At 38.7% G+C, this 24,661-nt stretch overlaps 4 protein-coding genes and 1 long non-coding RNA gene across 6 annotated transcripts in view; 1 reads left to right on the top strand and 4 right to left on the bottom strand.

Moving 5' to 3' along the window:
* Window positions 1–10: 10 nt before the first annotated feature.
* LOC111592020 lies at window positions 11–741 on the bottom strand. The gene is made up of 2 exons (XR_002750913.2): window positions 665–741; window positions 11–606 (listed from the first exon to the last, which is right to left on the bottom strand). It is a non-coding gene; the product is annotated as an uncharacterized LOC111592020 (long non-coding RNA).
* Window positions 731–14,763, top strand: LOC111592017. Of its 2 annotated transcripts, XM_023304008.2 has the most exons (4): window positions 731–807; window positions 5,211–5,379; window positions 10,835–10,957; window positions 13,734–14,763. In XM_023304008.2, exons 2-4 carry the CDS (start codon window positions 5,212–5,214, stop codon window positions 14,334–14,336), a joined length of 894 nt encoding a protein of 297 aa, XP_023159776.1. In that variant the 5' UTR covers window positions 731–807; window position 5,211; the 3' UTR covers window positions 14,337–14,763. The 2 variants fall into 2 exon arrangements, with proteins under 2 accessions (XP_023159776.1, XP_023159777.2); XM_023304009.2 differs by lacking the exon at window positions 731–807 and having other exon boundaries at window positions 5,036–5,379.
* Window positions 8,504–9,601, bottom strand: LOC111592018 (zonadhesin-like). The gene has a single exon (XM_023304010.2). The coding sequence runs from the start codon at window positions 9,479–9,481 to the stop codon at window positions 8,600–8,602; it is 882 nt and encodes a 293-aa protein (XP_023159778.2). The 5' UTR covers window positions 9,482–9,601; the 3' UTR covers window positions 8,504–8,599.
* On the bottom strand, window positions 12,215–12,827 carry LOC111592019. The gene is made up of 2 exons (XM_023304011.2): window positions 12,597–12,827; window positions 12,215–12,538 (listed from the first exon to the last, which is right to left on the bottom strand). Exons 1-2 carry the CDS (start codon window positions 12,766–12,768, stop codon window positions 12,270–12,272), a joined length of 441 nt encoding a protein of 146 aa, XP_023159779.2. The 5' UTR covers window positions 12,769–12,827; the 3' UTR covers window positions 12,215–12,269.
* Window positions 14,764–15,904: 1,141 nt separating the features above from the next.
* Window positions 15,905–24,661, bottom strand: part of LOC111592038 (dynein heavy chain 5, axonemal) — a 28,054-nt gene continuing 19,297 nt past the window's right edge. The window contains exons 28-37 of the mRNA XM_030225705.1: window positions 22,901–24,638; window positions 22,694–22,846; window positions 22,343–22,635; window positions 21,634–22,126; window positions 20,682–20,871; window positions 20,458–20,614; window positions 18,709–18,804; window positions 18,468–18,524; window positions 17,637–17,769; window positions 15,905–16,510 (exon numbers count right to left, since the gene is read on the bottom strand). Of these exons, the coding sequence (XP_030081565.1) occupies window positions 16,257–16,510; window positions 17,637–17,769; window positions 18,468–18,524; window positions 18,709–18,804; window positions 20,458–20,614; window positions 20,682–20,871; window positions 21,634–22,126; window positions 22,343–22,635; window positions 22,694–22,846; window positions 22,901–24,638 (3,564 nt within the window). The 3' untranslated portion in view covers window positions 15,905–16,256. The remainder of the gene's footprint in view (window positions 16,511–17,636; window positions 17,770–18,467; window positions 18,525–18,708; window positions 18,805–20,457; window positions 20,615–20,681; window positions 20,872–21,633; window positions 22,127–22,342; window positions 22,636–22,693; window positions 22,847–22,900; window positions 24,639–24,661) is intronic.

The following is a 24,661-nucleotide window of genomic DNA, read 5'->3' as shown; positions in this document are numbered from 1 at the left end:
CAATTAATGTGCGAATAAAAATTCATTCCATATTAATTGAGTTCGATAATTAAAAGGGAAAATACAAAACAGAAAGACAGAATGTTGCTGGAAAATGTTGCAGCAACATGTTGTCAACATTAACGTTAGCAGGTCGAGCAACATTTGCTGCGATTTTCGTAGCTGGGGTGCCCACATGTGGAGCCTCCCACGTTGGTGCGTGTCGCATGGATTCATTCATAACTAGTCGCGTGGTTTCGACCTGTCGTCGTCCTTTCGTCGTCGTCGTCCTTGCTGCTCGGCTTGGCACTCTTCGTGGAGCGCTCAGCGTCGTCCACTGGCTGCAATATAAAAACAAGCGAGCAACGGTTCGAGCTCTGAGTTCTTCGCTCGTCGTCAGCCTGTTGCGTTCTCTGAGACAGCCTGAAAAAGCAGTTGAAAGGAAAAAAGCCTAGCTCCTTAGACCAGCTTTATAGCCCTCCAATTAAAACTGAAATTCCAATATAATTTTTGTGCGAACTTGTACTCAAAAATATTCAAATTTTGAAATTCAGCGTAAACTCATTTCGTTTGATTGCGGGCGCGCGTGAGCACATAAAAATAAAATATTGGCCCTAAAACGTAAATCTTGAAACCATAAATATTACACAGTGTTAAGATCAAACGAATTTTCACAGCCAATTACCAAAGTGCGTGAAAAAATTGTTATCAAACGGCAAACGGCAAACGGCGAACACCAAAAGAAATTGAACGAAAAGTAACTTATTTGCATTTGTTAAAGCGAACGATTTGCATTTTGTGGATTAATCCTAATCAACGTTACAACTGGTGGGTAAAAAACCTTTGAATAAGAACTGATTACAAGTATGTAAAAAAACAAGTGACGTTCAAAAATGTTTAACCAAATAAAATCACAATGTGAATAAAAAATGTTTGTAAAAAAAAAAATAAAAATAATGTTAGCTACTGAGGTGTCAGGAGTATATTTTAATTTCAAAATAATATATATACATATTTATACATTGTTTCTGCGAATTTCCTTTATTTTTAAAAACTATGACAAAAACTTATTATTTTACAATAATTATTATTTATTTAAATGTGTTATTATAATTATCAATTGAATTCCTTCAATTTTATTAACTAAATAAATATATATTTTAATAAAACATTTCAAGCAAACTAAATATATATTTAACAACTTTTACTATAAGGTCAATATGAAATATCTGCTCTGCGGCCACTCAATTAAATATAATTAGAGAAATGTATACTTGTGTTTTCGGAATGCCTGAAGCATCGAACCAAACATAGCTTCAATTTAATAAGATGTTTTTGCAATTAATTTATCTTGTAGCCTAATTTATAGATGCCCATTGGCAGAGGGACATTGCCCAAATTCGTTACGTGTTGCCAATTAATTTGCTTGTGATAGAAGATGGGAATCTGGATTTATGTTCCGCTAATCAGCACAAAAAAGAAATAGAACTCAAATTTAAATGTAAAATTAAAGCGAGCTTAAATATTCGTTTGGTTGATAGATTTTCAATGGCGAGCGCTTCAGCAGCTCAAGTAATTAATTTCCTTTCTTCAAAAGCGTCTTCTGCGCGTCCTGCAGTTAAGTGTGCCGAGTCTTGTAATTTAATAGAGTGCAAACATGTCTTGACGAACATTTTCAACTTTTGATTGGCTGCGAAAACTTGCTGCCCTGTCATTTCCATCAAGCAATCCAACTGTGACGTCACTTTGCGATGGGTCACGTTTTGCTTGGGACTCATAAAAGACTGTTTTTGTGCTTCTATTTCTTCTTCGAGATCGTAACTGCAACACATGTCAATTCGATTTAGATTGAGTTTTAGGTGTAACAAATGTCCTCCTTCACTGAAATGGGATCTTACTTTTATAAATAAGGACTTACTACTCAGATTAATTAAAGAATCTATCAACTTGAACTTCTCCCCTTATAAAATATTATTTTAGATATTTGTTTACATTTTTCTATAATATATAACACTATATTTTTTAAATGTAAATTTGAATTTTCATATATGCCCACAAACTAAATATAAAGTAAGGTATTTACCAAAGGTTTTGCTTACTGGCAAGTATTTCTGCAGTCTTGTATACCCGATTAGATGCCAATGATTAAATCACAGTAAATCAGTCAATTGAGCTGCAGTTGAATCATTTATTCATACATAAAATTCATTTATTCATTTATTTCTATGTTTCTCCCCATGGTTTAGCGGGCAAATCAAATTGTTCGCTCGTAAAAATCCTTTTTATCGACCTAAAACTTTGGCCTAACTGCGCAGCTATTTGCATACATGTTAAATGCAAATAGCCGAGACTTTTGCCGCTTTATTTCTTATGTTTTATACATATTATTTTTAATACATATATATTTTATTTATGCTTTAACTGCGCAGATAAAAGCCAGCGAGCGCGCTGCAGGCAATCACGATTTCTCAGTGGGGCAGTCCTTTTATTTAACAGTGCATGGGTTCACAGTGGGGCAGGGCAGTTTTTATTGGGCCACATTATGCCAAGCATTGTTTTATGCCCAAACAAAATGTATTTATTTGGCAAACTTCAAATACAGACATTTTCCTATGAAGGTATTTAAACAATGTAATTTCATTTTTGGGGTTGCCGAATGAAAATTTATTTCACATTTTTCGCATCAATCGTGAGAAGGGATAGGAAATAGGGCAGTCCACAGAATTGACACATGAATGAATTTTTGCCCATATGCAGCACTGCTGTCAGCATTTCAATATTCGAATATTCGTAAATCCTGACCCCGAGTATGACAGCTGCCCGAATCCCTCATGTCATTGCTGCCACTTTTTATGGAGTTACTTACATTTGTCTGATATCTTGTGGCTATGCCATAAGCTTCCAACTAGTGAAATTTGCGCCCGAGTTTTACAGCTGACAGCTCAGCTTAAGTGGAGCTAAGTGCTTAGCGACGACAACTTTTAGAAAAGTAGACAGAGTCCGAGAAGAAGAAATATTATTAACCTGTATTAGTTCGATACGAAAACCAGCTTGAATTTTTGAAAAAAATAAGATTCGAAAAAATATTCTTAAGTCTATTCCTCTCATTCTTAAAAATTGGATGCCAAAGCATTTACTAGCGCGCCCTAAAGCATACAACAGAAACTAATCAAAAAACGCGTTTCGTATACGTCACGTTGTACACGCTGCGCAGTCATGTTATAATTGAAAAGCAAAAAAAAGAAAGCGAAACTTATCGCAATTTTGATGACAATTCAAAGAGCTGCTGATAGTCAGATGACGCACGATAGCTTGAGGCTGGCATTTTGTCAAAAATTTAATTAACAATCGCAGTCCTCAACTCAAGATTTAAATAAGTTCGTATACTACACAGAAAATTGAAGAATACGCATATGGTCTTTGACTTTTGTGTGCATTGAGCAGTAATCAATATATAAATGCGGGTCACAGCAACTCAAATTGTAGTAAATAAACACTTGCTGCAAGCTAATCAAAATATAAAGCAAAGGACGAAATTGAGGAAGCAAAAGTGTACCCAAACGGAACGCAAAATCAATTTGCTGACTGAAAAAATAAATAGAGCAGCTCAATGCAGTGCCCAGCGCAAGCAAAACTATATTTACACGGCATTTGTATCTATTTTTGGATACGCCAAGATTTTTCGTCTTGGGTCAAGCGGAAATTGCAATTCAGTCATTGGCCTTACAATTGAGTCTTTTATACCCTATATCTTAGAGAACGTCAGCTTAACTCATCTCAATCTTATGTCAGTAGCTAAATATCAGTCGAAAATTAATTTTTTTTTTGGAAAAAATATTTTCTACTTTTATTTGGTAAAGGTATATTTATATAGAGATATACCTTTTATTTGCCTAACATTTAAAAGGGTATTTAACCTTTGATAGCTGTAGTATTTCAGTTCTGGTCAGCTAAAGGATAGTTTGCATAATCGAGCAGGCGTGCAAATTGTTTTGTGGCCGCAAAAGGAATCCTTTCAGTTAGCTATAATAGGTCGTTCCGTCAGTCCCAGAGTGTCCCAGAGTGTCCCAGAGTGCTGCTTGGGGCATGAGTCTATCACAAACGCTGGGACCAGGGACCTGCCATCTATTTATGTTATTTCCACACATTACGTTTATGTTCCGCTGTCGCTGGGCAAAGTCATTTGGCGAGTCCATCCATCCATCCATCCAGCTGGAGTGGAGAGCTGAGTTCAAAGTGGGGTTAGAAGAGGTCATGCATGTGCATAAGCCATAAATTATAAGCACACTTCAGCATGTCAAAAGGTTGCGTATTTCCACACAGGACTCTCACATATTCAGAGCACGCTTGCAACGCGTTGCAATATCAATGTCAGAGTCCAGATACGTTTTTTTACACATTTATTTTTTAACTATATATATATATGTTCCCTGAAGTTGATAGATTGCCCTTAAATTATGCTCTAAACTGCTTTAGTATGCTAGCAATTTGTGCGTGCGAAATGCTGTTTGCAATGAAGAGCTCAACATGTGTAAGTGTCAGAGGCCTCGTAAATGGAAATGTGAGGACCAAAGAAGGTGTTGAGAGTATTTTTGAGCTATTTATAAAATTATGAGAATGCAAGCTACTAAATTATATGATTATAGATAGATACTAAGCAGATAAAAGGCCTTATTTTTGTTATTTTTTATAAAGGCATTGCTTTCGACTTAGGTTGCTTGTTGTGATGCAGCATTACAAATCTTAGAAGCAGGTGGCATTGAACTCAATTCATTCCTAACTCTCTACATTCCCTAAGCCAAACAAGCAAAAATAAAATAATATTAACTTAAATATCCATTTATGTTTTATCAAATAAAACAGAATATTAAAATCAAATCTATGAACTCAAAGGAAATATGTGGTCGCTCGCTTTACGAATCAAAAGTTTTCGAATTCATTTCATAAAAAATGTTTTATTGCTGAAATAATCATATTTTATGGAGAATTCATAAATGCATTCATCAATGCTAGATTCTGCATAGAAAAAAATAAATACATTTTTCAATTGGTTCGACTGACTCTGCTCGATATTCCGTTTATTCAAACGGAATGAAATTCAATTTTTATTTAACTTGATGCAATTTGGGTCGGCACATGGCCTGTTTTATCATCCGAGCTGTGTGTCCGTTCATTTTCCATGCAATTATTAGTGTTGTTGTTTTTATTAACATTTTTTTCTACAATTGCAGAATGATGAAAGCCACAGCGTGGTTTTGCCCGGTGTTATTGACTTTACTGAGCGCCACGAGGCTCGTTTGCACCGCACAGCGTGGTGCGGCGGCAACAGCAGCGGGTGCTGCAGGCGCTGGCTCAGCCAACGGATATCCGCTGGACTATTTGGATGTGCAGGCCGTACAGGTGAGTAAGTCGTGAGCCATCCTTCTGCTCCCCGCACATCTGTCTTTTGTGGTTTTCCACAGTTGTCGCTCATTTTTCTGACATTTTTTCGGACTCACATTTACTCTGATTTTTAATCTGCAAAGAGAAAATATGATAAAACGATGAATTCTTTGATGTTGCCATCGGGGCATTTATAAGCATTTCATTGCGGGCAAACTCACAAAAGAATGTTACCATAATTTTATCGCTTCAGTTTTACTTTATCGTGTCAATTAACGGTGAAATCTTGAATTGACAACCAATTTCTTAAATTATCGATCAACTTAGACTAAAGTCTAGAGTAATAAAAACATTTTTATATAGGTTATATAGAATCGTCTGATGTCTAACTTTTATAGAGAAATATGAAATTTAAATCAGTTTGCAAGTACAATCTATTTTGTGTCATTATCTCTCAGAATCTTCCTCTATCTATAGCTGTAGTATCAAAGTAAGATTTTTCCTACCACAACCCTTTCAAATCTAATCAGTGTATACGTTGTTTACAATTGCTTTATGATGTAATTTCACTACGAGTATTAGACTCCGCTTAATAAGCTCTTATAATTATTTCTGTTTGTCGAGCTCTCACAGAATGCAATAGGGTTTCCTAGGAAGCTCTCTTATCTGCTTAGTCGCATTTCCGATGAAGTGACTTGTGATTTATACTAGAGACGTAATTGAGTTGAAAAACATTGAAAGTGTTTTTAATATTATCAAAAAGTGAGACGTATAATACTCCAAAGTAATCTAATCGGCAGAACGTGCCCAATGACTAAACATTTGGATTGAACATTGTAAAACAAACAAATTAGTCAATGTTATTTATACTCGTTCACGACGTTAAACGAGTATATTGGTTTAGTTCGATGAAGCTAGAGAAAGATAAAGGTGTGACACTTCAGATAAAACGGTATCTTCCACAGTTTTAGAGCTGGAACCAATATCTCATGTGAGTTACTGTTGATATATAGTACAGAACAAGATGTGCATGTTTTTCCCAGTTTTGGAGCGTAAATGCCAAAATCTCTATGTTAAGTTACCACAGACCATCTCTTGAGATTGATAATAAATTATATATTCACGCCTACTAGGGGCATGGAAAAGAGGGAAGAACGATTCGTGCCAGAGTTATTTAGCTAACATCGCCTCATGTGGGAGAATTGGCTCCTTCTCCAATTACGGCATTCCAAATTTCAAAATATTGCGTAATACATTTAACTATTTTCAGACCGTGAACGAGATTATGCATTCGGTAGCACCCGACAGTAATATTCGTACTTGTTTTTAAATAAGTTTTGTAAATGGAAAATTTTTAATAGCGATTTATTTACGCTTCATTAGGACAGCAGCAAAAAGATATAAACAAAAAGTAAAAAAAAAAAAACAAAATATTATTACCTTGTTTGTTTGTCTTTGACAAGAAGATAAATAAAACTTGTCGCTTTGTTGTTATACAGCGTGAATAAATCCCCTAAAGTTGACAAGAAAAGTTCAAGTTTTCACGCTGTTTAATTTGGTCAATATGTGTGGGCTCCACTTGGAACAATGAAGCTTAATGCTTGGGGAGCTGTGCTGCCGACACTTGTCAAATTGAAAGACGACCAATTCAAAGGACCAACTTTTTTGGGACTCGAACACCTGCAAATGTGGTCTTCGTTTTCACAGATATTCACTTTCTTCCCGAGGCCGTCATCTTTTATTAACTATTTGGTTGCATTACAAATATTTTATCCGGGAAAGCATTCGGTACATTAAAAACTATGTAGAGCTGAAAGTTTGCCAGCGTAAATAGCACAGCCAAATGGAAACTTACGCGAAAACTTTGCTAAAAACAATTCATAACAATTTGCTATGCAACTAGGGCGAAGCAATGTTACCGAATCGCGAATACCCTTTTACTGATAATTATAGCTGGACAATTAAGAGCTGGCTCGATTGATCTCAAATTCAAACAATATCGCAGAGCTATCTATATATATATATAGAGAGAGTTATAAATAAATGCCATAGTACCATATACTCTACATTAGCTAACACGTACGTTACCCAAATATATGTAATTGAAACGCAATTGAATTTGAAGCCGTAAAATAACTTTAGTTTATTGAATGATTCTCTTTACAATTTGAACATACTGGGGGTTAAAATTGTTGACACCGTTAAGTTTCAGGCATTCTGATCATTGTTTTCTTCGCTGTTCTGATTCTCTTCGCTATCGGCGTCATCATCGCCATCCTGACTATTGTCGTCGTCATTACTATCATCATTATCGCTTTCATTGTCATTGTCATTATCATCGTCCTGAGGTCCACGTGATGGCGGGGGTCTACGTGGTGGACCACGTGGAGGTCCATGTCCGGGAGGTCCCTGGCCACCTGGTCTACCTGTTTCATCGCCTGGACCACGACTCGGAGGTCCCTGACCTCCACCGCCAGGACCACGTTGTGCCAATACGGCGACCAACAAAACGGCAAAAATTGCTAATGTAATAGCTCTCATAATTTACTTTAGTTTGGTTTAAGTGCGTTTTCTCAAGCAAACGATCTTTTTATAGGGGCCAGACTCCGGCTGCCGCATATTTGAACAGTTGTCTTCGATTAATAGGGGAAAACATCTAGTTATGCAAAGTAATTGTTACGGCGCAAATAATGCCGTTAGCATTGTGTCGTCAATAAATGATATAATCTAAAAGCTGATGTAAAAAGTTTTCCATAGCAAATCTATATAGAGTCCATATATCGATCGAATTGCATGACTAATAAGCCACTTGAACACTACGTTTATTGTTTTACGGCCAGCGATAAGAGCTACGTTGGTAACATTGTGGGATCTATCGGAACTGACAATTGAAGTTGAAATTCAACCATTAACATTCTGTGCGGTAAACAGAAATCAGCAAATAATTTATTTATGAACGCTACTTGGAACCAATCTTAAGTGCCCCGAACATTATGATAATGTCATGTTAACAAATGAAAATATTTGTCGTATTCAATAGCAGCAATTGAAGCACTCTAAAGCACTCAGAAAATTATCAAAAATAAAATAAGATTGCGAAAATATTTGATTAACATGTCGTATAATTAGAATCAAACAAACTACTAATTAACATAACATTTCGTTTCCTAACTATGAAAACCCATTATTTATATTGGATTCCCAATTCTTACTAATAAGGATATTCCTAAGAGAGAATTTATAACCTCGCCGAACCACTGCCCTCCTCCGCTTCTGTCGTTGTCTCTACAGGTTCTCCAGAACCTTCTGTCGTTGATTCCTCGGGCTCTACGGAAGCTTGGGTAGTTTCTGTCGGGTTTTCGGATGCCTGAGTAGACTCTTCAGGCTCTTCTGGCGCTTTGGTAGACTCTTCGGGTGCTACTGTAGTCTCCTCGGGTTCTACTGTAGTCTCTTCGGGTTGCAGTGTAGTTTCCTCGGGTACCACTGTAGACTCCACGAGTTCCACTGTAGACTCCTCGGGTGCCACTGTTGAATCTTCGGGTGATACTGTAGTCTCCTCGGGTTCCACTGTAGACTCCTCGGGTGCCACTGTAGACTCCTCGGGTGCCACTGTAGACTCCTCAGGTGCCACTGTAGACTCCTCGGGTTCCACAGTAGTCTCCTCGGGTGCCTCTGTTGACTTTTCGGGTCCCTCCGTAGACTCCTCAGGTGCTACAGTAGATTGCTCTGGGGTTTGGGTAGTCTCCTCAGGTGCTTGGCTACTTTCAATTGGCTCCCCAGGAGCCTGAGTTGATTCCTCCGGTTTTGCGGGAGCCTGCGTAGTCTCCACGGGAGCCTCTGTGGAGCTTGGCGGTGCTGGTGGTTGTTCTGGACGCATTCCGTGGTTCGGGCCACGGTGTTCCCAGTGGTCATCTCTGTGCCAACCACTCTCATCTCTATGCCAGCGGCCAAAGTTTCCATGCCATCTATCTCCGTACCCATTCCAGCGACCATGCTGTAGATTGTGTGCTTTGTCATGCCATTGATCATTGCCGTGATTACGTCCCCAGCCGAAGTCGTTCGGCCGAGCCGCGATGGCGCCACAGAGGACCGCGAATATCGCAATTGTTAGAACCTTCATTTTGCTATTGTTCGATGTATACTAAATGGCCCAGAGCATATCACGGGCTTTTTATATCGAGAAAGCAACTGGCTATTGGCAGCAAGTTGCCATGGCCCGCAGACATGCTGGCCATTCATTACTAAAAATATGTTATCTAATCGCTCTCTGCGCTATAGTGTCTGATAACGAAAAGGGCAAAAAAGTGAAATTTCAGTGTGTAGAAACCAGCGATAGGTCTGCTGTCAGCAATAAGTGTTCTTTTCATTTATGGGGGATTTCTTTTCGGACTTAATTTTGTTTTTCTGCTAGTTGATCTATCAAAAGGTAACCTTGATTATTTGTGTTGTGCAGGTTAAGGTTCCATTTAACCTCATGTTATTTTCCACTTCAAAATACACAATAATAAGCAACAGAATCTTCTTCGGCAGTCGTCTAACCTTCGGTTATTTTCCATAAACTCATTCGTAGTGATTGAATCGGAACAGGCGGGACTTGACTTATCTAAATCGAATTACCAATCACAAGACTTTGCTCTAGACTTGATAATGGAGGGCGTTAACATTGCCAAGGCTTATCAGCTGAAATCACAATTGCAAATTATATTTATCGGACTATCGATAGTATTTGTTGTATAAATAATGTATAGTCTTCTTTATTTAACTGTCATTTATTTAATTGCAATATGGTAATAGGTAAATTGTAATTCATTAAAATTTTATTGCTAAAGTTGATCGATAGCAAATGTTGTTGGCTGGCTCTGATCATGATATGCTTTCATGTTCGCTATCATTAGTCATTCAAAAATCATCTAGAATTCCTCAATGTTATCTACATTGAGTTGTTTACACACATTTTGTTATCTGAAAGCTGCTCGACTATGCAAATTGTTGTAAATATTTATTCATGTGGATGCAGCAAACAGCAAAGCCCCTAATCAACTTTTTAATTATAACAATAATAAACAAAATCAAATAGTTACTCGGAAATGCTTATCAAATTAGGGGCTTACCTGTCATGCAAAATAATTTATTGCTTGATCATTAAAAATCAATTTTTTTAAAGTGGGTGCGCTTCCCTTTAATTCCAATATTATTCAGAGAATATATGAAAAGTTTGTTGCTTAATATTATTCAATTCAGCCGTCAATTGCCCGTCCCAATGTACATTAATATTTTCTAAGACTTGCAACTTTCATAACTTGGCCATTCATAAGGAAATTGGCGCAAGACAACTGCAACAAAGTGTTAAGCAAGTCAAACAGTTTTTGAGTTGAAAACTTTTTGAATTAAGAATTTGTTGTGCAGTGTAAACAGAAGTTATAAAAGAATGCATAAAAAATTGGATCTCTCTCTACCTTTTTTCTACTTTCAGGATGAGTACTCGCTAGCCAAGCGGAATAAGCCGTCGCTGTCCATTGTCAATCCGTTGGATGTGCTGCGCCAGCGGCTGCTCCTGGAGATTGCGCGCAGACAGATGAAGGAGAACACTCGGCAGGTGAGTGCAGCGAACGGACGGGCGGAGGGGATGCATTGTCCAACTTGGTATTTTTAATAAACGCAAATGAGCACGGGAAAAACTTTTCATTATTGTTTTGTTCAACTCGCAGGATAAACAAAAGAAAAGCCAAGGCAATGCGAAATTCTCATTTGAAAGTGCGATTTAATGTAAATGGAAAATTGTTGCAGCTAATCAAAATTAGAGCTGTAAATGGACAAACTGACTGGACAGCAACTTCAAAGTCCTTGAAATGAGCATCGCTTACGATAACTTTTTTAATTTGCCGGCCAACTGAAAGGAAAAATGTATGTTTTCATTTTTGTTAAACAAACGTCAGATGCCTGGCAAGGTCAGGTTTCCGCCTACTCCATTTTGCTGCTACCCGCATCTGGCCACGTGGTTGGCCATTTGTCAGACAATAGCCCAAAGGCGAGTTTTATCGCTAGGTATTGACAGACCCGTATTTGGTAGACATGTAAATAACACTCTGGTAGATATCAAAAGGTTAGCGGAACGAATCAGATTCAATGGGTATGCTAAACCTATAGATGTTCTCTAAGCAATGAATTAAACTCTGATATCTAAATAATAATCATATAAATTACAAATAACTAATGTAGATTAAACTGCTCGATAAAACTGAACGAATTTTTATATATTTATTTTTATTTGATATACATAAATATTAGGAAAGGTTTTTGCTGATTTTCAGTTACATGTTCAGTTTTCTAAACACCCTTTTTCAATCACTTGGCTTGTACAGGGTATATAACAAAAAGGCTTCAGAGGCTTAAGGCTGGTTGGCAGCTAAACAGGCAAAGGCTTAGAGCATCCTTTCTCTGTACGCTAAAGGGGAAACCAGCGTATGCGTCGTATGCGTAATACGAAAAATATTTCGTCCTGGCAACAAAGTAAAATTTATTTGGTTACCTAAATGTTGATGCACCCTACGGCGTTAGGTAAAATGTGGCCGACAAAAAAAAATCAAACGATTTAATGGCAAGAATTCAAATGATTTGGCCTTTGGGTGCCTCTCGACTAACGTGGATCCTTGCAGCAGATGAGTGCGGAATACAACAAATTGTGTGCTCCATTTACACATGTCAACCCACACGTATTGATTTGTCAAAGGGATATTATAAATTGCTGCATGAATGCGAGCGCCGTGAAAGGCAAGCTCTTGAGTGCATACGCATAATTGGGTTTGGGTAACGAAAGAGTTTAGAGCAGAAAACTGAAGATTTATGTGCTGACTTTAATATAATACTAAATGCAATATCTTTTCATATTGAAGAGAGTTTTTACCGTTCTATTGTGTGGTACCTTCCACTGGTGCCAAGGTCGTGGATTCCTCAGGCACGACTGTGGTCGACTCTTCCGACTCAACTGTGGTCGACTCTTCAGGCTCGAAAGTGGTGCTCTCGTCCTTCTGTGGTGGTGGGGTACGGTGATGACCATTAGAGGGACGGTGCTTATGTTGGGGATTTTGATCGTGAGAAGGTCCTTGTCCCTGGAATGGACCTAGCTCGTGGTCATAGGGACGACGTTGTTCATGGCCATGACGCTTGTAGGGACGTTCTAAAAAAATTGACAACATTTAAATCTACAAATGTATATATATTTATTGAATAATCACCATTAGAACCCTCATCACTCTCCGGTCGACCCATGTGTTGCTGATCATCGCCTCCTTCATATGGCGACTTATGCTGTTGAATGGCACCGTTGTGGTGGAACCTTTGTGGTTGTGCTGCAACCAGCACCACCAAAAGGCAAACAATAAGCACGGCAAATGTTACAGCTTTCATTGTCGAGTTGTTGAAATTCAACTGTTTGACCTTTCTTTGGTTTTTGTGTCTTTTATAAGCCAGCGTTCAATTGAAAATGCAAAATACCCAACCATGCAAAAATATCGGTTACTATCTTATCTTGAGCAAACATTCTAGGGAATATCCCATACTGTGACTAAATTGTTTCATATCTAAACTACGACACAGTTCCTCAAGTACAACTCTTATGGATAGGTTGCTTCTGAAAGCCATTTCAGTGGGTTTTCCGATTACTAACTGCACATCGTTTGCTGATAAGCATGATTGATAATATAATAATAACAATTATAGTATCAATAAAATCAGGTTTTACAATTGTGGACATTGGTTTTATGAGTATTATAAGAAATTCAATTATTGAATTTTCCCAATTTCCGGGTACAATACGGATTCACGACTTTTATTGAAATATATTTTAAGGCTGAGTTAAATTAGGAATATTTCTTTGGTATAGATCGATAAAGCTTGATGCATATTTCTTATTCATAAAATAGAAAAGGTATCTCCTTATATTGATATTAATAATATTATAAACTAGGTATATTCAATAAAATGTATTTTCTCTTCGTTTCGTACTTCCCTATTGTCAACAAAATGGAAAAACTTTTTTACACGAACTACCTTAGTTTGATATTTTTTTTACATATCTGCATGACACTAAAATTTAACGAGTTTAGCTGAGAGAGGAAATGACCCAACAGAATCAAGTTGAAAATGCAATTAAAATTTGTTCAACTTGAGCATAAATCAAATTGGCTGTTTGAGAAATTAAATATTTATACCATTTTACGTAAACGTGTGTATGGTTATGGGTTGGGAGATCAGATCTCCCGGGAGCTGTGGCTGTGGCTGAGTCACACTGCGAATTACTCGTGACATGTCCTGCACTCATTTCCTTTAATGCCAAGCGTTTTCTCTCTTTACTTTGCACTCGATGCGCACAGGTCGAATTGAATAGGGCCATACTGAAGAACGTGGGTAAACGTGTTTTCCTGGAGCCGGCGTCTTGGGGCAACATGCGCCACAAGTTACTGCAGCAACAGCAGCTGCAGCTGGAGCGGGACCGGGAGCGAGAGCAGCTGCGTCGCGAGCAGCTGCAGCAGCAACATTTCCCCAGTCAACTATGGGGGTACACTGGCAGCCCAGTTGCCTCTTCCGACTCCTCATCGGCCACAGCGGTATCACGGTTTTTTGATTTTCTACACCGACCCACAAAAGAGCAGCAGCAACAGCTGCTTCTTGACAAGTCCCTCAAGATAGGCGTGGCTAAACATCATCAGTCAAACGGAAATGAAATCGCAAACGAAACAAATCATGACAACGGCAATCGCAAAAGCGCAACAGGCCTGATGTCTAGTGAGGACGAACTGGATAATTCTGTCGAGGATCGAGACGAAATGTTGGATGAGCCCAACTTAAACTGGGTCAGCGAGCAGCCTGCGGATGATATGGACAGGTCGCTAGAAACGACTAATGCAAATGCAAATGCCAAGCTGCCCTGGCGTCTCATCTATCGCATGCACAAGACTCCGCACTATGCTAATTAAGTGTCAGCAGCCAAGGCTAAAGAAACAGATACAGATACATAAACACACAGATACAGATACAGTTACAGCTACAGCTACAGCTACAGCTACAGCAGAAAGCTTTAGAGTTTAACTAGATGTTCGTAGTTGCTAAATTGACGGTTCCTAATGGCTGGCTATAAGGCAGACATATTGTGTGTGAAACCCTCCGATAAAAACGAATCCCAACCACCCCTTATATGTACACAAGGCTTACACAAACAACTCGCGCACTCTACTTACTATTTGAATTTCGTCTTTGGTATTTTAAACTAAATGGTTTACGTAACGATTCATGCTACCTCTTTCTCAGATGCATATGCAACAAACAACTCGAAACGAACGTTCCCTAAACACTAAAATAATTATACTCACAAACTTATATTTATTGACTAGCAAAAAAGTAAAAAAAGACAAATAAAAATATTACATCAAATATAAATAAATAAATATATATATATATATATGTATATGGATTTGGTTAAAAGCCAAAATAATGTTGTTTATTAAAATATAAAAACATATGAAAAAAATATAAAAACACGTGTAGTTTTTAAAAGCAAATCTTTTAAAATGAAATATGCATGATTCATTACATATATACATTTAGGTCCACTGTATAATGTATGTGTGCATGCAAGCTTCTATTTAAAATTCAATATTTCTGCATTTTAAGCTATTAATAAATTTATAATTTTTATGTATTCTTTTGCTCTTGCTAAGCTTTATTAACATATATTTACAAACAGTTAAGAATCATCCGCGGGCGGAATGCAAATTTTTATTAAGTTCAGATGCTCAAAATATTGTATACAATTTTCAAAACATTCAATAGTATTAAACATTAAAACATCTCAAACAATTAAATGTTACTGTCGCAGCTGAAAGTAACTAACGGTAAAGATATCTACATATATCAGTTCAGTGCATACTTTTTATTTAGCTAAATGAAAGTTATAGGAAAGTTAATAAACAAAATGGTTGCAAATCATATAAATACTACTAACGATTTTAATGTAGATGAGGTACTCAATCCTAACCTAATTAATTTATGCATATGGAAACTGAATCCCAATTAAACTGTCTACATATACATGATATATACTACTATATATATACAAGGTATGCGTATTCAATGGATCGAATCAACACACTTATACACTCACATACACGAACAACTTATGTACATTAATGAATTTTATGTGAACAAATTTTATTTTCTATATGTAAATAAATGATTTTCTCATAAAGCTGAATCAATGAAAAACCAAAACACAAATGGAATCAAATGATTCGATATTCAATATTATATTTAAATATATATATATATTACATGGATTATACTTGTATGTATTTATTTTAATGAAACCAGTGAATAAAAAATACAAAAATATTGAAATGGCATTCAATTCAAAAAGTCTTGATATTTAATAAAAGTTGGGGGAATATTTAATGATTGCTTCCCTGAAGTTGAGTAACAGCTTTTCGTTTGATGTTTCTTACCAACGGTTCTATGCGCCCAGGGCTCTCCCGAAATAAAATTAATTTAATTTTACTAGAGAAAGTGGAGGAATACTTTATTTTCAGAGCACAAAACACTTAAGTGAAATTCTATACATGGGTCAAACAGCTAATTATGGTGTACGATGAACGTGCCACTTGAATAGCTCGAGGACATAATTAATAAACTTGTAGTATCTGTGACGCACTGCACGAGACGCTCCACAGACAAAGCTAACAGAGCTGACAAGGGTAGCCCCCTTCGAGAATAGGACTCCCGAAAACGATAATTATCACAGGGCCACTCCGAGTGCCAAGCTGCACGTACAAAACAGTTGACAGCCAAGCAAACAAAATAACAAGTGGGCGTGTGAGGGCTTGTGTGTATGAAATTTGTTGTGCTTATTTGATGTCACAGAGTAGCGCAACGCCGCGCAGAGTCCAGTGCTTGGGATTGAAGTCGGTCTCAAAATCAATGGAGCCCACGTACTTGAGGTCCGTACGCTGTGGTTTTCTATAAATCGGACACTCATACAGCTTGGGATCCTTGCCGGCAGTCGTGTTGATTGCATATATATATATGACCGGCATTTGTTCATATAGCACCTTCATTTTGGATTCAATCAGCTTGCCGCTGCGTCGATCCAGCGAAGCGCCTGCAATAAAATTCAAGTAAGGGGCTCTGGTTTAAGCTATGGTTAACAAATTCGCTCTAATTGTCACCATGTAAATAAGTTGGCCTCGTAAATTTTCCTTACAATTCGGGCCCACGCGTGTTGCTTTCCGTTTTATTAGCTTGGGGCCAAACTTATCGTGTTTTAATAGACAGACACAAAGCCTACAGAAGCCCCCAACACAAATAATTTCACCTGGTCTCACATCTTAGTGCAAGCTAACTTTTCTTTATAAATATATATAAGTCTAAATTTATGTGTGCTACGCTGCGTATACGTAATTTAATTTGGACGCTGCACTTGGACTCTTGTTGACACTCTTTGCATGCATGCGTTTTTATTGCCTAGTTCGATTTTGGGATATTGCGTCACGTAGACACCGTTATAGAATTGCTGGTTGGCATTTATCTATCTCTTCAAATAACAATGAAAGGCAATTGTATGTAGCAGTTAAATCCATTGAATACAAAGCATTGTGTGCTCAAGGAGTTTTCAATAATTCGTAACGACGGCTGATAGAGGCTGGACTGGGCTTGCTCGGTGATTATAAAAAAAAATTGAATTTTTAATACAAATAAAAATATTGTTGGAAAATTATGTGACCACCACAAAAACCTTTGTAAATGGTTTTAACGAGTTTTAAATACTAGCTTTCGAAACAATTTATTTATAAAATATGTGACAAATATTCACAAAATTTTCGTTTAGTTGCGCCTTAGAGTTCCACGAATTCTGTGTCCACCGACCTCCTAGCTAATCAAGAGCCAACCACAACAAAGAGCTACAGAGCACACGCAAATTATTCCCTTAACATTCAAATTATCACACAGAGGTTAGTGAGGCCAGAGAAAACCGAAAGAAACCGCACAAGCAAACCCGGTCCAATTTGTAGGGTCAACAAAAGGGCACGAACATATCCCAACGAGCAAGGACTAAGGAAAAAGATAGCTTTGTAAAGAAAACATATGAATATAGAAAAATCGGCCACCTTTTGTGCAATATATACAAATACAAACGAGAAACTGAATGTGAACTAGCAATTGGCAACGGTCTGGCACTTGAATGCAAAGAAGTTGAGGTAGGGCGGGCAGGTCAGGCCGATACTTACCTTCGAGGAACAGTCCATGCACGTATACACCCTCAGTGGGATACTCGGTAATGTCCTCCTTGTTGTAGCGAGTTATTTGATTCTGCAGCACAACAGAGTCGAGTGCCCAACCTTTGTGCGCTCGTGTTACCTCCTGACAATTTCCACCGTCACACGCGCCGTATACGCAATGCCAAAGCAGCAATAGCAGCCAGCAGCAGCAGTAAAAGCAGTTCGATAAGCAGCACAAGTTGTTGCGAGAAAGAAAAATAATTGCACGAATGTGTGAATAACTCGACACATATAAAATGTCAATAAATTGTTAGCAAACTAAAGTTTGTTATCCTAGCTGAGATGGAAATGTTAGGTATTTACAGTTAAGTTCAATTATAAGTGATATGAAAATTTTGAGCGAGAAAAGCCATAAGTATTATAGAATCGCCTTCAATGCTAGCTTTACATATTTTCTATATTTTAAAAGAATCTATTGCCATAGCTTGATGTTTCCAGATTTTATGAATTTTTCATACTTAGTAATCGGTAGGTTCCATAACACATTACAGAATAATTGAAAATGTTTTACAGGGTATCACTAAGTTAAACTCTTTAAGTTGCATCACAGACACGTTTTTACAATGAAAAGTTTATCGTTTCCCTTGGGCAACACACTAGCAACGTATGCACTAACTATTGCCAGGAATCCCCAGAGACGAGAAATAATTTATAATCCAGCTTAAGTGAAAATCTACCACAGTCCTCTGAACTACTTAGATATATTCATTTACTCGTTATTTAAGAACTTAAATAGGTTGCCATAACAAACACAAAGTTGCACTTTTTTCTTAAACTCACTTGTCGCATGGCGGTCAGGAAACCTTGCGGATTAAAGAAACCCGTCATCCAAAACACCTTTTTGTTGACGGATTTGCGCAAAATGTAAAAGAGAAAAGGTTAAAGGGAAAACAAAATGCGCGCTTCAGCTAGATGTATCAAGCAATTAGCGAGTCTGCCTGCCAAAGCTATATTTTCCGTAGGCTTATGTCAAGCGTACAGGACAGGTTGACAGGCAAATGCGAGGGAAGGATGGGCTCACCTTTGGACGATCCGTCGAAATCCAAGTACGAAATTGGGCATTGCGCTCCAGAAGCTCAGTGTACCAAAAGCCAAGCGTTGTAGACTCCCAGGATATCTAGAAAATTAAAAGAGTGATTCGAAAGGCAAATATTACAACTATTTAATTTAAATAACGTTATTTACTGAGGCTATAAGATTAAAAATTTGGTAAGAGTATAGAATCTAATGACCAAAGCCTTTAGTTATCTTAATATTCATGGCATTACAAAACTCCTCCATCTCCAACAACGCATGCATCTGGGAGTCTCGGGTGGTGGAATACTTGGGTAACTTGTAATCAACTCGTGGATGATACATATCGCCAGTTTTCTTGCCTTTCGTTATTGTAAATTCAGCCGTATTAAAGAGCTTTCGCTTCATTTCAAACGACATTCCCAATTTGGCTTCGTCCTTCTCATCATTGTTGGAGATTACTGAATCTAGACCGTCGCTTGATGACTTGCTCGACCCGAAAGCATTTATTTTTTCTTCCTTATACTTTAGCCGCTCCAGCAACGATTTGGAATCAATTGGAGAATCTTTCTTTATGTACGGAGTACTTGTGTTCGTAACTTTTAAGAATCCATAGTCACGCATTCCCAGCGGAATTCGACAAGTTGCATCCACATTCGAAGTGTCAAAGCCCAGATATTTGGGCCGCCTGATGGCTTGTTGAGGCTTTGGACCCTTCCGCATGCTTACCAATTGAAATTCCCTAAGATATTCTTAAAGATATATTAATGTTATAAATGCGATTTTTCAATTCGATTTATAATTTTCTAACTGATCTTTACTACCTTGTGTATATATTTGTTCTGAAGTGTCTTTAAAAAATTTCTATGTATGTTGATGTCAGCTACAATTTATTTCTCAACGCTTGCTTTTTGCATGGTAAGCAAAATATTTTGTATCTTAATTTAAAAATGTTAAGTCGGAACAATACTTTATTTTATTTTAAAAACCATTTAAATCTACGATGAATTAACTATAAAACAACACAACAAATCTCTTTACATAAAGCCTACAACAGTTACTAAATCAATATATACTTTTACCTTATATTTTCCTACAATACACATTTTTCTACTATTATTCTTATTTGTTCGTATTTGAAAACATAAAAACGATAACTATCGTACTAAAAATATCAGGATTTGTGTGCTTTGTTCCAAACTCCCAGTTGAATTGGCCAATAATTATCGTAACCCCAAAAATAAAATTGAACAAAAGTAAAAATAAGCTCCTTTGTCTTGGACAGCGCGTCAATTAAAGAAGGTGCGCTGAGGCGTTAAACGTTTACACGCATAAATTTTTCATACACAAATCCCAACCCTCAAAATCAATCAAACTTTTATAAGCGGCAATTGAAAACGCGCCAACAATTTGGCATTCCCAGCCAGCAGAGGCTTATATATATGTACAATACCAAAAACATATATATTTATATATAGTATACTATATAAAAGCAGCCCGGTTTTGGGACCAAATTTGTGTTTGTGTGCCGATAAAAATCTCGTGAGACAAAGAAAAATGTAAAAACCAACGCAGGTTGAGATTACTTTAGGCCACGCTTCGCTTTGGGGGAGCTGGACGTACATAAACACGATACGGCTGGCCAGCACCTAAGAGACCATAAAATTTGCCACAGTTAAAGGCAAAGCAAATGCTAGTGCGTAAAATCTGCTCTAATTTCACAGGCATACATACACACATCCACACACACACTTACCTTCATCCAGGTCTCCGGTATGCGGGCATCGTACATGGCATCCAGTGACTCCTTCAGTGCAGGACTCATCACAATGGTACCATCAATGGCCAGCTTCAGATCGCAGAGGCACGTGTGCACGCGCTTGATGACGCGCTGCATGCGATCGATTTCCTGCCTAAAAACGTATACAAATAGGTTAATCACACTGTGGCTGGGCAGAGACCACTGCCTCGTTGATTCACCTGAGAAAGATGTTCATAGGCAGCAGGATACCCATGCGTGTCAGATTCTCACGCACCTCGTAAGCATTGTACTGGGCGGGTAGCTTGCGCAGCATATCCTCGGCCAGTTGATAGACGATACTCTCACGAGTCTCGCCACCACCGCCGCCGCCCTCCTTGGGCTGTACGCTCAGGATGGTATCAAGTATGCCTGGAAAGCGGTAAATGAAAGAAATGCTGTATAAGACTTGGAAATACCCTGTTGAAGCAGCCTCAAGCAAATTAAATAGAGTTGATTAAGTTATTTGTTTTATGTTTTATATTGTGCCTACGCAATATACCTGTTAGCACTTTCTAAACGAAGTATAAGTACAAAGCGTCGCCTGTTTGTCGCTTATGCAAATGCGTGGGTCGCTGATTGGTTATAACTTTTAGGCGCCGAAAATAGAATAAGCCACAAATACCGCAACTAAAATTTATTTTATTCATTTATTGGTTGGACACAACCAAAACACCACAGACACCACACACACGCACACACACTCATACTCAAATGCAAATTGTAGATTAAATCAGTGGCATTTTTCCTATTTATTGTCTGGCTTACGCTGTGCTGACGTCATACGGCTAATTAATAGGCTATGAGATGTAAATGGTTAAATAGAAAAGAGCGAAACACATACATAATTCGAGTGTTCAACTGTCAAATACCCTGGGTACAATAACATAACACAAATTTTATATTATCTTCATTCATTTTTCAGGACACATAACAGCCCATATTATTCCTAATACTAAAAATATATCACTCCATATATATTTAACAACAGAGTTAAGCATTTACTAAGGTGGAAGTTTTTTGACAAAATTTTCCAAAAACCATTCAGTGAGCAGTTCATTGACGTCGCCCCGAAAAATTCAAATAATCGGAAAACCTAATAAAAAAAAACAAAAAAATTGAATTTCAGCTCACCTTTGGCCGAGTTAATCTGGTACGTGATGTCAGCATTGGAATGTAAGCCAAAAACTTCGGGCGTGTCATAGGCGGGCAGACTATTGATGTAATCGATGAAGCCCTGCAAACTCTTCGTGTTGGGCACTTTGTAGCCCTTGTAGAACTCAAAGGCGTTGGACAGCAGCTGCTCGCAGAACCACACCGAGGTGAAAGTGGTCAGCAGACGTTTGTCAAAATCATCTGTGACTCGGCCACCATACTGCACTTCCCCAATCATATAGACCAGGGTTTGCCATGAGACGCCCTTTTTGGGATCCATTTCATCCAAATGGTTCTGTATGAATTGCACGCTGGCTGCAAAGTCCGCTTGATTAAATTCATAGGGTATATTCCAGCCTAGCGGACCGAATTTGCGACGCTCCTGGACAATGGTGTGTAAAAAGGCAACCGTATATAGCAAGCAGGGCCATTGCGTTGCCGAGGTGTAGTCCAAAAAGTCCTGCGTAAAGGACTGCGAAAGATAAATGCGAGAAAAGGTGTGAGCCAAATACACTAAGAAATTTAATTACAATTGAAAACTATTCTAATATTTACACAACTTTTATGTATAGTCACATAAAAAGATAAAATGACAACTAAAAACTGTTATATTCAAACAAGTTTAACCCTTAATAATATAAGATATTATTATAATATACTACAATAATAAAGAACGTTAGAGACACACCTGATAACTGCGCTTCAGACTAGCTCGAATGCCCTGTGGGGGCTCATTGGTAAACTTGAGCGCCATCTGGAGCAGACCAATGGGAAATTCGGAGTGAGGCTCTGTGGTGACCCACATGCGGAAGGTGTCGTCAATGTGCTCCGTCTCCACCAGCATATCAATGACCTCCGAGCAGAAGGGCAACGATAGATGCACATTTTGGAGCAAAACCCAGCCGCCATGGGCCATCGACTCCATGATCATTTTGCGTGCATGATACTCCTGACCCTGACCCATAGAAACACACTTGAGCGCTGTTGCAAGGAGAAGCATAAGATGACAAGGTTTAACGGTAAGCCTAATCGCACTTACTGATGCCTTTCTGTTTTGCTAGTGCACCAATTTGTGTCGTCGGGTCGGAGCCAATGGATAGCAGGCAGACGAAAGGTGTTCGGGGCTCTGATTCAGCCCAGGTGGCCTCGAGATCCAAGATTTGCATCTCACTGTACTCAGGCCCCAAAGATTCTGTGGAGAATGACTCTTAGTCTGACTTAAATTATAATTCACATTCAAACCTACCCTCTATATACTTCTTGGCCTGCGATATGGTGCGATCCGGACACCAGGAACGTATGAGCAGTAATTTGCGAAAACTATCCAGTAAGGAATTATAGCCACAGGGTATTTCCTCGTTCTCCGGCTTTTCACACTCATACCAACAGCGCCAGTCGCGTTCGTTAAGCTCTATGATTTGTAACACTGTGGAGAAGGTCTCCAGCTTGCTAATCTCCACCAGATTCAGCCAGGTAATGTCCAATATCCATCGGAATGGCTTAGGAGTCACAGCGTTCAAATCAAGCGAGGCACCTCCTTTGATGAAGGTTAAAAACTCTTCATGGCTGATGTTCCCATTGTGGTAATCAATCTTGATGGCCAGCATCAGGGTGAAGAGCTGCTTGTGCCGCTCATACAGACTGCGATTGGTGAACTTATAGACCTCGTAGGTTAGATAGCGTAGGATAATATTAATGCGCTCTTCGGTGATGCTCGACTTGGTTGACTTAGTGATGGAGTTGTTGAAAATGACCAGAAACTGCTTAAGGGAGTTCTGATACATGGCATTCACATTACTCATTTCAACAATCAGGAAGTACAGAATAGAGCCCCGCTTGGCCACGGCACGAAACTCCTCGCGTGCCTTCATTATCTTCCGTTCGGTTACTTCGGAGATTTTAAGCTTCTGGTTGACTTCCTCCGCTGTGGTTTTGGTTACACGCAGTACCTCGATGAGCGCCTCATCGTCGACTAGAGAGCCTTGGGAGGAACTCAGCCGCAACAAGAGGTTGGCTTCGAGCTCCTTCATGTTGCGCTGATTTTGCATGACCGTCTCAAAGAGAGCCACACGTTCGGCTTCCAAATCGGATTTCTCCATTAGGATGACGCGTCCCAGCAGCTGATCTTCCAAGCCACGCATGGTGACTGTAAAATCAATAATTGACGTTTTGGCGCTGACCTCTGGACTGAATGCCGGATTGGGCAGCTTTGTTGTTATATAAAGCATAAAACCAGGCATAACATCGCACTCCTTGTCGCCCACCAACACCTTTTCAATGCTGCCTGACTTAATAAAGTTCTTCTCCAGCACATTGTCGATAACCGGATCCAGATCTATGCCCACATCCTCTATAAGCAACGGTCTACCCAGGGATAGTGAGTCCTCCAGATGCGTGCGAAAGTATTTGTGATTCAACGAGGTTATCTGGAGCTCATTGCGGTCCTCCTTGCACTTGATCCAGATCTTGCCCTGTGTCTGAGGATCTACTAATAGCGGGTAGCTACTCGACTTGGTCGCAATGAGCGCATTCTGCACAGATAAATCATCATTGGGCAGACCCTGCAGAGTCCATTCGGAAACAGTTGAGGAGTCCACCAGCATATTGATGATATTCAGACCTGTGGTAAACGGTATGCACTTCTGCTTGAGTATACCCATCCACGTCCTGATCAGATTAGCACGAAATTCTTGATTGTAAGGCCCGCAATAGGATAGAAATCCAGTGGCTAGGAGCACATCGCCCACCAGCTTGCCCAGCTGTATTTTAAATTCTTTACTCTGGTTAGTCCAGCGATGCTTTTCATCCGACAGGCCATTGATGAGAGCCGTAGCAGCCGTCATTTTGCGCAGACAGACATTGGCTGCATCCATGAGACGTTGCTTTTCGCCTACGGCTTTGTCGTACTGATCCTTGACCGCCTGTAACGCTTCCTCGCGCTCGCGCAGTTGCTCTTCAGCTCCAGACAGATCGTCCATGGCAAGCTGTGGGAAAATATTTACGAATT

This window comes from Drosophila hydei, unplaced genomic scaffold (assembly GCF_003285905.1).
Source record: "Drosophila hydei strain 15085-1641.00,03,60 unplaced genomic scaffold, DhydRS2 tig00008137-arrow-arrow-pilon, whole genome shotgun sequence".
Taxonomy (NCBI): Eukaryota; Metazoa; Arthropoda; class Insecta; order Diptera; family Drosophilidae; genus Drosophila; species Drosophila hydei.
This window is presented reverse-complemented; position numbering and strand designations above follow the sequence as displayed.